Source organism: Salmo salar, chromosome ssa24 (genome assembly GCF_905237065.1).
Source record: "Salmo salar chromosome ssa24, Ssal_v3.1, whole genome shotgun sequence".
NCBI classification, from domain to species: Eukaryota; Metazoa; Chordata; class Actinopteri; order Salmoniformes; family Salmonidae; genus Salmo; species Salmo salar.
In genome coordinates, this window is record NC_059465.1 from 7,391,473 (window position 1) to 7,404,393 (window position 12,921).

At 45.3% G+C, this 12,921-nt stretch overlaps 1 protein-coding gene across 1 annotated transcript; it reads left to right on the top strand.

The window, feature by feature from the left end:
- The first annotated feature begins 274 nt into the window (after positions 1-274).
- On the top strand, positions 275-12,188 carry npc1l1 (NPC1-like 1). Its single transcript, XM_014171081.2, has 21 exons — positions 275-637; positions 1,947-2,108; positions 2,296-3,501; positions 3,697-3,920; positions 4,082-4,182; positions 4,508-4,680; positions 4,920-5,048; positions 5,452-5,634; positions 5,878-5,992; positions 6,385-6,650; positions 6,767-6,856; positions 7,027-7,217; positions 8,669-8,796; positions 8,939-9,068; positions 9,169-9,224; positions 9,321-9,471; positions 9,996-10,227; positions 10,468-10,581; positions 10,724-10,886; positions 11,010-11,196; positions 11,235-12,188. The coding sequence occupies exons 1-21, from the start codon at positions 581-583 to the stop codon at positions 11,377-11,379; spliced, it is 4,203 nt and encodes a 1,400-aa protein (XP_014026556.2). The 5' UTR covers positions 275-580; the 3' UTR covers positions 11,380-12,188.
- Positions 12,189-12,921: the final 733 nt, after the last annotated feature.

A 12,921-nucleotide genomic window follows, 5' to 3' on the forward strand; every position in this document is an offset into this window, starting at 1 on the left:
CCTTGTTCATTGACATAAATACAAGTGAACCAAACCTTGAATGAATGGGGTAAAGCTGGAATAGGGGTGAGGGGGATGTGCGCAGGGGTGTTGTGGGTCGTAGTGGCGGTATGTATGTTGTTTTGTTTTGTTTTCCAAGTTTCTCTGTCTCCTGGTAACATTCCACCATCCTCATTCTCCCTGGTTAATTATCAATCAGATGAATGTCTCTTTGCTCGTTCTGATTGGCTTTCACTGCATCAGGCCAGATAAAACAGATGACACCACCACTAGTCATGGGGTGGGGTGGCTGATGTCTTCGCCTTTTCCTACACCTGGCTGTCACCCCTGGGACTGACAGACAGGCAGACAGACAGACAGAGACAGAGAGAGAGGACTAACACATAGAGGCCTCTCTCACTATCTCATCCCTTCACTGGAAAAAACATCACATTCTTGTTATTTATTCAAGTGATCATATTGAGATTAAAACTCTCTTTTCAAAGGGGAGACCTGCCATAGTACGACTGCAACTAAACCGACACTCCATCCTATTATACCTGGAGTTCCAGGCTCTTTCTTAGCTGTGAGGTGTAGCAGCATGGGTAGACCCACTATGAGCCGTGCCACTGCCCTGCTCACACTCCTGGCCTGTCTGGTAAGTCCTTCTGTTTCTCCCTGATGGCTGTTACCCAGGTAGAGATGGAACCCCCTGGAACTGGGTCGCAAGAGGGCATTTTGTGTTGATGGCGTTTCCATTTCCACCACTGGTGTTACAGGGTGTGGTAGTTAAACAACTTGCAAGTGTCTACGTTGCCATTCAACACTAACAGAATCACAATAACTAAGAATCCAGTACTTGAATTAGACTATATTTCTTTGAATATAATAATACACTTGAAGGAAAGTGTAACTGTAATATTTACTGGGATGTGTTTATATTAATGCAAAGTTTAGGTGTATGTAATATTATACAATTCAGTGTAAAATAGAGGGACTGTAGTTTTTATACTTATTCACTAAGGGGCAAACGTCAAGTTTACTTAGTGGTCATAGTCCAATAACCCTTCCTCTATTTTTATGATTCTTTTCAAGTGTTGTCTAATGTGTTGTTTTAGGATATCTAAAACAGAGATGCCGGGAACTTGACTGTATTGATGCAGACGAATGGACTAATTGAGGGAGTGAAGATATTCTTTCACTACCCATTTATTGTCGCCTTACTAAACAAGGCAAAAATATATTCCAGGGATTTAGCCATGTTGAATGCAGAAACAGTCAGGTACTCAGAAATAGTGAGCCGATCCGACATTTTGTTTCCTTCTGTTGAAAACTGTCTCTAATCTCTCTATTCCTGTACATACTAATACTATCTGTGCTGGTGATTAAGCCTTGAACATACAGTAACTTACTCTCTCCACCCTCTTATTATGATTACGCACAAACAGCAAAGAGCAAGGTAAAAAACAACCTGACATGGCATATAATATTGAATCCATACTGTATAATCTCATTGATAAGAAGTTTCAGGAAGGCGAATACAGAATATTTGTAGGCCAGAAATTTTTATCAGTTGAAAAATAGATAGTGGAACTTAGAAGAGTATCCCAACCAGAAGGATGAAAAAGTGAAAATGTGTATTATGGTTACACGACCACTATCTCCCCTCAGCCATACTAACTCTGTCCATTCACTAGGATCTTAATTTGAGCCAGTTGGCTCCAGCAGGAAATAATCCTCCAGCAACAGGAAATGTGAATTATTATGTGGATTATAATTAATGGACATTTTTGTAGGGGTTGATACACTTTTCGTTAGGGCAAATCAAGTCAAAGTGGTAATGACAAAATTTGGAAGCCTTTTTAAAACACAAATACACTACAAGTTTGCATTTCCTGCTGTGCAGGACAATTCTCAGCAACAAATAGTGATCAAATTCAGATCCTACGTGTGTATGTCTCCCCCAGGTTGTCTTAGAGGCCCGTCATGAGCCAGGATACTGTGCCTTCTACGAGGAGTGTGGTAGGAACCCAACGGTGTCGGGATCCCTCCTCCCCCCCATAATCCCCTGCCTCAACTACAGCCACGCTCGAGCCCTCAAGGGGGAGCACTACCAACAACTCAAAAAGGTCAGTGGTTCTGGCCCAGTAACTCTCTGGGTGGTTCTGTCCGTTTGCTCTGGAGAGCACGAGAGAGAGAGACACACAGTGAGAGAGAGAGAGAGAGAGAGAGACAGAGCTGACAGTGAAAGTGTTTTAAAGCGACAGAGCAATGTCAAGTTTCAGGTAAATGACCTTACTGTTGTTATGATTCTAGGTCTGCCCCATGCTGGACCGTGGAGAGGGCAGCACCACCGCCTGCTGCTCTATAAAGCAGCTCAAGTCCCTGGAAATGAGCCTGATGTTGTCCAAGGCAGTGCTCATGCGCTGCCCCTCCTGTGCTGACAACTTTGCCCACCTCCACTGCATCAACACCTGCAGCCCTAACCAGACCACAACCATTAACGTGACACGCACCATGAACATCACCACCTTGGGGATTGTCAAAGAGGCCGTGGTGGGTTACCAGGCCTACTTGTCCACCTCGTTTGCCGACAAATCCTTTGAGTCCTGCAAGAACGTGAGGATACCCGCCACGGGGGGGTATGCCATCGCTACCATGTGTGGACGCTATGGCTCAGCACTGTGTACTGCTCAGCGCTGGTATGACTTCCAGGGAGACTCCAGTAATGGCCTGGCCCCACTGGACATCGACTTCAGGCTGATTCCAGAAGGGGTCACCGAGGGGATACCCGATGGGGTAGTGCCTTATGCTGGTAGGGCTCTGGGGTGTAACGAGATGACCCCAACAGGGGCAGAGGTTTGCTCCTGCCAGGACTGCCAGGCCTCGTGCCCGGTCATACCCTCTCCCCCACCACCCGCAGAACCCTTCACCATTGGGGGGGTGGACGGCTACCTGGTGCTATGTGTGATCTTCCTCTGCGTTCTCATCCTAGCCTTCCTGCTCTTTGTGCTCTCCACCTACCTCCTGGGGAAGGAAGAGGGCAAGGACTCTGAGAAAGGGAAAGGAAAGGGGAAAGGGATGGATAAGAATGGGAACAATGTGAATGAGAGGCTGATTGAACCGTGGGAGGTGACGTGTACAGACAAGAACAGCCTGGCTACTCAGGAGATCCTGGGCTTTGTGTTCCAGGCATGGGGCACCCTCATCGCCTCACACCCCCTCAAGGTGCTGCTAGCGTCGGCTGTGGTCATAGCTGTCTTCGCCACAGGACTCATGCACATCGAACTGACCACCGACCCGGTCCAGCTGTGGTCCGCCCCAAACAGCCGCGCCCGTATGGAGAAGGACTTCCACGACAAGCACTTTGACCCATTCTTTAGAACCAACCAGCTGATCCTGACAGCGCCGGGCCGACCTGGTCACTTCTACGACTCGTTGCTGTTCGGGAAGCAGAACTTCAGTGGAATCATTGCCAAAGACCTGATCCTGGAACTTCTAGAGCTGCAGAAAAAGATTCAGGTAGGGTAGGCAATGGCACTATAATTGGTATTACTGAAATATCATGAAAATTGTGTTAGTAGTAGTTCTACCAGTTCTACGATAGAGAACATGTGATTATTGACATATTGTATTTATTCATAATGATTGTGATAATCAGAAATCACTAAAGTATTGCAATACTAAACTCCGTTATTGTTTCAACTCTATCTGCAGAACATTGAGTTCTGGTCGAATGATCTGAACCGTACGGCAAGTCTGAAGGATGTGTGCTTCGCGCCTCTCAACCCCTCCAACTCCTCCCTGACCGACTGTGCTGTCAACAGCCTGCCCCAGTACTTCCAGAACAGTGTGGACAACCTCAACGCTAAAGTCAACATGACGGAGCTGGGAGTGACCAAGGAGGTGGACTGGAGAGACCACTTCATCTACTGCGTCAAGTAAGTCTGATTTGTGATGTACCTCTCTTTCTATCAGTGAAAACACAATCAGATTCTAGAGCTGGTTTTTAAATAGTCATTATCTTTGTTCAAAATATGTTTTATCATTGACAGTAAGGCAGTTAAATTAAACATGATCTTGTATACCCCATTCCCTGCAGCTCTCCCCTGTCGTTCAAAGACATCACTGACCTGCAGTTGAGCTGCATGGCTGATTATGGAGCACCAGTCTTCCCCTTCCTCGCAGTGGGAGGATATGAGAGTAAGTCATCATGTTGTTTTCTTTTGTAATAATACTTTAATAATCCATAGATTGCATTCTTCTTTTGCTCTGCTACCAATCCCGCAGCACAGACACCAACACTAATCGAAAAGCTTGACGACACTTCATAGAATAGATGACTAGTGGTTCTCTGTAGCTCAGTTGGTAGAGAATAGCACAGCTTTCGAGCTTGCAATGCCAGTATAGTGGGTTCGATGCACGCATGAGTTGCTTTGGATAAAATCATCTGCTAAATGGCATTTATTATTATATATTAGATGAATCCTGTGCATTAACCCAGCTTTCGTAATCTCCCCTCTCTCAGATGAGGGCTACACTACAGCAGAAGCTCTCATCCTGACATTCTCCCTCAATAACTACCCTCGAGACAACGTTAAGTTCAAGGTGGCCCTGGAGTGGGAGCAGAGGTTCCTGGACATAGTCCAAGAGTACCAGAAGAGTCCAGGCAACCCGTTCACCTTTGCGTACATGGCTGAGGTACGTACGTAGGCGCACAGACAGGGATATCTCCCATACAGACAATCTACTTATTGATTACCTGCTATTTACCTTGGAAGACATTTACGTGGTCATAATATTGAAATACATTGCTTTATTAGTCTATAATTACCTCTCTCTGTCCTCTCCCCTCTCTCCTTTTCTTTATATCCTTCTCTGCCACTGCTCTCTCCCATCTCTCACCCCTTCCCCGAACCCCTCTATTTCTCTCTCTGTAGAGGTCACTGGAGGATGAGATTAACAGGACGACAGCGGAGGACATCCCCATCTTCATGATCAGCTATGCTGTTATCTTTGTGTACATCGCTGTGGCTCTGGGGGAGTACACCTCCTTCAGTCGAATACTGGTAAGACCACTCCCGGAAATACAATGTGCCAATTTGAATTTCAACTGCTGCCATTTTAGCCAGACACACACAGAAAACACTTGGCCCTAAGCAGAAAGTAAAACCAATAACCTTAGCATCATACAAGGAAAGAAAAGAGGAAATGACTGTATAGATACAGCATGTCCAGATGCAGACAGTCATATTCTCTAAAATTGCAGATTTTTATGCCCGCTTAGCCTTTTGGAGGGCTAGATGGAACAAAAATGGAATTCTCCGTAATGTTAAAAACTGTAACGCTAGTTTGTAAAATAGATGAAGCACTGTACTGTATATGACTAGGGTGGACTAAAAGGTTTTCCTATGCCAGACAGGAAACTGTGGTAAACAGGAGCTGCTCCTGAACTCTGTGGTGTCCCTACAGGTGGACTCAAAGTTCCTGGTTGGTCTGGGTGGTATCCTGGTGGTGGGCTGCTCTGTCCTGGCCTCCATGGGTTTCTACGCCTGGATCGGTATCCCCTCCTCTCTGGTCATCCTCCAGGTTGTCCCCTTCCTGGTGCTGGCCGTAGGAGCTGACAACATCTTTATCTTCGTCCTGGAGTACCAGGTGTGTGTGTTTTATACCTGATTATCACTCTGCTGGGCATGGCCCACGGTCTCATATTCCTACTGCTTAGCTGCTTTGAGTGTGTGCGTGTGCGGGTGCGTGTGCGTGGGCGTGTGGCTGTAAGTCACTTGACTGTTCATGTATTCCACAACGATCGATAGTTCAGTTGGTTCGCTCATAATGTTCTCTTCATCAGGTGGTAGTATTTTCTCTCTCTGGTAATAGTAAAACTCTCTCTCTCAGAGGGACGCACGGAGGCCAGGCGAGAAGAGGGAGGAGCAGATCGGACGTGTCCTTGGAAATGTAGCTCCCAGCATGCTCCTGTGCTCTCTCTCCGAGTCTGTCTGCTTCTTCCTGGGTGAGCTCCCATTGGCGCACTCTAGAACACAGGAACAGAGCACAACAGAAAAGACACTGGCGTTTCTTGTCAGAGAGATGCAATGTTTCTTATTGACTCCTCTGAACCTGTAGCAATTCATCAGGTGTGCAAATAAGTAGACTCGTCCACCAGCTGACTCGCTCTGTCAAACCTACGTGGTAGCAGTGAGCCTGGGTACAAGGTTAGCAACAGCGCGTTCTTTCAAAAGTCACTGTCAACGGCAATGACAATAGTGGTCGATACATACCCGGATGTAGCCCACATTCCATCCGTTTGCTCTAATCAATTCAATACACATGGCGTTGGTGAAGGGGGTTTACAGACTCTATGTTAATGACTAAGCGCTCCCGTTCCTCACCTCTGTCTCCCAGGCGCTCTGAGCACCATGCCTGCTGTCAAGTCCTTCGCTCTGTACGCTGCCCTGGCTGTGCTCATGGACTTCGTGCTGCAGATGACGGCCTTCGTGGCGGTGCTGTCCCTGGACGCCCGACGGCAGGACGGGAACCGCTGCGAGCTGGCCTGCTGCGTCACCGTCAAGACCACGGCCCCCTCCAAACCCAACGAGGGTTTCCTTCTGCCCGTCATGAGGAAATACTATGCCCCCGTCCTCCTTCACCCCGTCACCAGGGTCATAGTGGTAAATAAACAATTGTCTTTTTACCTTTTATACATTGATGTTCCCTCTAGTTAGCTCAGTTGGCTGGTTGTGGTTATGGTTGTGGTTGAAGTCCTCCTCCTCTCTCCCTCTGCCAGATGGTTGTGTTCATCTTTATGTTCATCTCCTCCATCTACCTGATGTTCTATGTGACAGTGGGCCTGGATCAGGAGCTGGCTATGCCCCAGGTGAGTGACACCTGGACATCTGCTTGAATGCATCTCCCATGACACTTTATTCATTCATGAATAACATATAACAACATACAGTATGAACGACAAGAAACGGTATAAATGACAGTACATTTTCATCCATGTACTGGCCACGCGACACCTTCTCCTCTCATCCTCTGTCTCAGGGTTCCTACATGTTGGAGTACTTCAAGTACCTGTATGCATACTTTGAGGTGGGCGTCCCAACCTATTTTGTCACAACAAAGGGCTTTAACTTCACCAGCATAACGGGTATGAATGCAACCTGCTCCAGCGTGGGCTGTGACCCTTTCTCTCTCACTCAGAAGATCCAGTACGCCACTGAATACCCTGACCTGTGAGTAGTCATTCGATTTTAGATTAAACGGAGGATAAAAATAATAATAATAATTACATTTAGAAAGCTAGTTATTTTCACCTGGTCTCAAAGCACTTTATATTGGGTGTGGGTAAATTGGCGTGTATACACTAAGTGTTCAAAACATTAAGAACACATGCTCTTTCCATGACATAGACTGACCAGGTGAATCCAGGTGAAAGCTATGATTACTTATTGATGTCACTTTAATCCACTTCAATCAGTGTAGATGAAGGGGTGGATACAGGTTAAACTTATTTTTAAGCCTTGAGGCAATTGAGAGATGGATTGTGTGTGTGCCATTCAGAGGGTGAATGGGCAAGACAAAAGATTGAAGTGCCTTTGAATGGGGTATGGTAGTAGGTGCCAGGCACACCGGTTTGTGTCAAGAACTGCAATGCTGCTGTATTTTTATGCTCAACCGTTTCCCGAGTGTATCAAGAATGATTCACCACACACACTCTTAGAAAAAAAACATTAAAGGTTTCTTCAGCTGTCCCCATAGGAAAACCCTTTGAAGAACCCTTTTTGGTTCCAGATTGAACCCTTTTGGTTCCAGGTAGAACCCTATTGGGTTCAATTTAGAACCCTTTCCCCAGAGGGTTCTACATGGAACCCAAAAGACTTCTAACTGGAACCAAAAATGGTTGTCCTATGGGGACAGCTGAAGAACCCTTTTGCAAAAGACATCCAGCCAACTAGACACAACTGTGGGAGGCTTTGGAGTCAACATGGGCCAGCATCCCTGTGTAACGCTTTCGACACGTTGTGGAGTCCATGCCCTGACGAATTGAGGCTGTTCTGATGGCAAAGGGGGGGGGGGGATGCAACTCAAGATTAGGAAGGTGTTCTTAATGTTTTGTACACTCAGTGTATATTCAAACATTTCCAGTCTGTCTCTCTGACTCCTCCCTCACCCTTTTCCCCACTACACTCAACCTTGAACTTATTGATATCCACAAGGCCACCTCACACACAGCCAATCACAACACTTAATGATCAACCCAGTTACATAAAACACATTCAAGAATAGATCAGGGACTAGATGTTTAAGAGAATAGAAAGGCTATATCATCAAATCTGATGAGCAAGCTATTTAAGGTTAGGGTTAGTGGTTAAATAGCATTTGTGGTCAGAAAGCGCCACATTTCTGTCCTCTCTAGCATGGAGATAAGGTCTCAGGGCTGCTGGTATCACCACCTCATTAATGCGCCTTTATTTTCGATTTGCCATATCAGCAGCTGGTATTGTAAATGTAAAAGGTAGTATTCCAAGGTCAAAGTTCGGCTGACTCTGGGTGTTTGTGTGAACGTGGATGAAAGTGAAATAAAATAAGGGGGAAGTTTGTAACGATGCCAGAATGATGGGTACTTTCTGATACATAACGGTGCTTGTTTTAATGAGTGTCAACTCATTGATATGATTAACAGATCTTACATGGCCATCCCAGCAAACTCGTGGGTGGACGACTTCATTGACTGGCTTAACCCTGGATCCAAATGCTGTCGGCTCTATTCCATCGGTCCTAACAAAGGGAAATTCTGTCCCGCGAGCGAATGTGAGTACCAAGTACCTCAGAGACAGCCGGACAACCGGAACTAAAAACAAAGAACATTATCCTCTCTGTTTGTTATGCATGAATAACACATAAAGAAACATTGTGTATATCTAACCTGATGTATGATGTGTTGTGTGTGTAGCGGCCTTCCTGTGTGGGAAGAAGTGTATGAAGACTCCCATTAACGGGGTACTGAGGCCCGACATGGAGCAATTCAACCTCTTCCTACCAGACTTCCTAGGCAACAGGCCCGACCTGCAGTGCCCTAAGGGGTGAGTGCCACACACACACGTTCGTACACATGCACACACACACACACACACACACATACACACATGCATGTGTGTAATGGTCTGTTTCTCTTCCTAACAGAGGTCTAGGAGCCTATGACAAGGCTGTGATCACAGATGAGAGTGGAGAAATTATAGGTGAGGAATACTGGATATTATCTATCACATTTTAACCTAATACACAGACAATAAAGCTTCGGAAGTCGAAGGTGACCTGTGTCTCTGTGTTGTTAGCCACCAGGTTCATGGCGTACCACACGGCCCTGACCACCTCCAAGGAGTTCACTGCAGCTCTAAAAATAGCCAGAGAGCTGGCCCACAACATCACCCTCAGCATGAGAGCCATACCTGGCACATCCCAGGACTTTGAGGTCTTCCCCTACACGTGTGTTAACTCAGAGTCCTCCTCCTTTCTCCTCTTCTTTTTCTCCACTTCTCACGTCTTTCCTTATACATCTATTCCTCCTTTCTCTTCTTTTTCTCCACTTCTCACGTCTTTCCTTATACATCTATTCCTCCTTTCTCATCTTTTTCTCCACTTCTCACGTCTTTCCTTATACATCTATTCCTCCTTTCTCTTCTTTTTCTCCACTTCTCACGTCTTTCCTTATACATCTATTCCTCCTTTCTCTTCTTTTTCTCCACTTCTCACGTCTTTCCTTATACATCTATTCCTCCTTTCTCATCTTTTTCTCCACTTCTCACGTCTTTCCTTATACATCTATTCCTCCTTTCTCTTCTTTTTCTCCACTTCTCACGTCTTTCCTTATACAGCTATTCCTCCTTTCTCCTCTTCTTTTTGTCCACTTCTCACATGTCTTTCCTTATACATCTATTCCTCCTTTCCCCTCTGGGAGAGGCTGTGGACAAGCATCAGTTAATCAGACTGTCCTTCTTCTCTCCCTCCAGGGTGACCTATGTGTTCTATGAACAGTACCTGACCATTGTGTCTGAGGGACTGTTTAACATCTCCCTGTGCCTACTGCCAACCTTCGTGGTGTGCTGTCTGCTGCTGGGCATGGACCTGCGCTCCGGCGCTCTCAACCTCCTCACCATCATCATGATCACCGTGGATACCGTGGGCGTCATGACACTGTGGGGCATCGACTACAACGCTGTGGCTCTTATCAACCTGGTCACGGTATGGAACCAGAGCACTACTTGTGTTGGTGCGGGTGCAACTTGTTCCAACGTGTCTCAACTTCAGCACCAGTTTGAAACCTCATAAATCCTGTTTGTACACGTGCTGTACATAGTGTCCCCTATCTTTACATCCTGGAATGGACTATAAGCCACCGTCCCCACCCAAGCTGCACTTGACATAAGCAAACATGCGTTTTACACCCTAACCCTCCCCCTTCTCTCTCCCTCTGGTCCGCAGGCAGTGGGTATCTCTGTGGAGTTTGTATCTCACATGACACGTTCCTTTGCCATGAGCATCCAGCCGACACATGTAGAGAGAGCCAAGGAGGCTACTGCTACTATGGGCAGTGCGGTGAGTCCAAGTGCCAGACCACACAACCCCTGTACAGCCATTAGATATATGGCCTTGTTTTAACCACAAAGATATATGTGGACCCTTAATGGACCTTCTTTTTTAATGCTGAATGTATGTTTGTCCCTGTGCGGTTCTACAGGTGTTTGCTGGCGTCGCCATGACGAACCTGCCTGGCATAGTTGTGTTGGCATTTGCCAAAGCCCAGCTCATCCAGATATTCTTCTTCCGTTTAAACCTGGTTATCACTCTGCTGGGCATGGCCCATGGCCTTATATTCCTGCCCGTGCTGCTCAGCTACTTTGGTGAGAGTGTGTGCGTGCGTGCGTGGGCGCGTTTCAACCAACAGATTAGTCACTGAATGAAGGTTTTCACTCTGTGACCTTTTTTGGACTGATACCTTTTTCCCAATCCTGTGTGTCTCTCAGGTCCTGGAGTGAATAAAGCAGTGTTGCTACGGCTACAGCAGGCCAAGGCCCAGGTGCTGGAGCTGAGTAGCAACGCCAAGAACATCTATGACAACATCAGCTATGAAAACCAGGAGAACAGCCCCAACCCAGACACCACCCCCCCATTACCCCGTACGAACCCCGCACCACTGAGAACCTCAAAAAGGTTGCAATAGAAGACACAATAACCCCCCCCCCCCAGAGACAATCTCTGAGGAACAGCTGGATAAAGTGGTGTGAGTGGGCCATTTCTGAACACCACCACATAACCAACTGTTTCCAGTTGATCTACATATACCTCCATAACCATAGGAACCACAAGAGCCCGAAGCAAGGACAATGTATGTAGCAAAGGAGGATCGAATAGAGATTCTATATTGAGCCATATGTGCAGATCTTCATCAATGTCCCCTTATTCAGGAAAGGCAGGAGTGAAGGCCGCAATAGACACGACCGTGCAATATCGACTACCAGATGAACTGTGTGGAGTGGAGATACATAACCACATACTGAACTGAGGGACCTATTGGTCGTTCAACAGAGACATTACTTATAATAGTATACTGTGTAATGTAGACATGTAGTCTCTCATCTCCATATTCTGTATGTGACAGTTTCTGCCTTGGCAGGAGGAACCGGCAGGATGATTTCTGCATTGCAAATTAGGCAGGCACAAAGTGGTTCCTAGTGAGAAATTACAAACAAATATGCTAACAAAATTCGTTTTTTATACTATTAGAATTGTTATGTGTGTCAGTTAAATGTATGTTTATTTAATTTAAATATGTTGTATCTATTAATTAAATCAACTAAAAATGAGTTTAATTTACAAAATCTGTTCATCAAGTATTCCCACGAATAAAAAAGAGATATGTGATCATGTCTGAATGTAATCAAGGTAAGAAATTATAGTTATTTTCAAATTTTATCTCTTTTTGGTTGTGGTCAATTTGCAGTGTACAAATTATAATTGTGTTTCGGTTCCCCTACCATCCACTCCGACAAAATTCAGCCAGCAGCTGAATCTAGTTGCCTGGCCCTCAATTATAGTAAGAGAAAACACTCCAGTTCTTGGTAGTAAATAGTCTTGAAGATTATTTTCTGTATTGTTCGTAAAAAAAATATTGTGAAATGAATATTAAACATGTCTGTAAAGTATGTGTGACTTGACTTTGTAGGCTGTGGTAAACCCAGGAATAAAATGGCGTAATGATTTTCATAAATGCATTACATAAACACAATGGGGCCGATTCCAACCCAAGTTAGGCGGGTGGAAATCGAACGTAATTTCCTTTTAACGCACCTTTCTCTACATGCATATTCTGACCTTGAACATGAGAATAGCATGCTATTCACCCGCTATTAATTCGGGTGGAGGTAGAATAAATTAAGGCGAGGCGGAGGTGTCTACAGATATGCCGTATTCTGACCTTGACTTAATCCCCTCATAATTCCACTACCTCTAAGCGAGAGGAAACCAGCGAACCTACCGGTTCCAAGTGGAACACGCATCTATAAAAACAAATCTCAATAGAAACAACACCATTGTCCATGCATTGTGATTTACAACTTGATAAGTGCTATTGATAAGCGCTAGGTAAGAATGAGTAATCCATTTGGATAAGGGAATTGTAAATATAAATGAAACTTGTTTTAGATATATTTTACCTTATAAATCACTGAAGACAAATGTGAAACCAGTCATATGGCATTAAACTGACACATATTAACACTTTCCGACAGTAAAGTTAATGAAACGCTGTGCCATTATGCAGAATTTAAATTGTACGGCCTATTAACTTGCAGGGATGGGCACTCTTGAGTGTCTTAATTATAGGCTACCCCTGACTTAAAATATGTTAAATATTAGCCATTATCAGTATCGACCGTC

What these genes read in the sequence shown, in the direction of transcription:
- npc1l1 (XM_014171081.2), top strand. Translation starts at nt 581, where the DNA reads ATGGGTAGACCCACTATGAGCCGTGCCACTGCCCTGCTCACACTCCTG. An exon ending in GCCACTGAATACCCTGACCT is followed by an intron (nt 7,218 to 8,668) that starts GTGAGTAGTCAT and finishes TATGATTAACAG; the next exon opens with ATCTTACATGGCCATCCCAG. An exon ending in CTCTTATCAACCTGGTCACG is followed by an intron (nt 10,228 to 10,467) that starts GTATGGAACCAG and finishes TCTGGTCCGCAG; the next exon opens with GCAGTGGGTATCTCTGTGGA.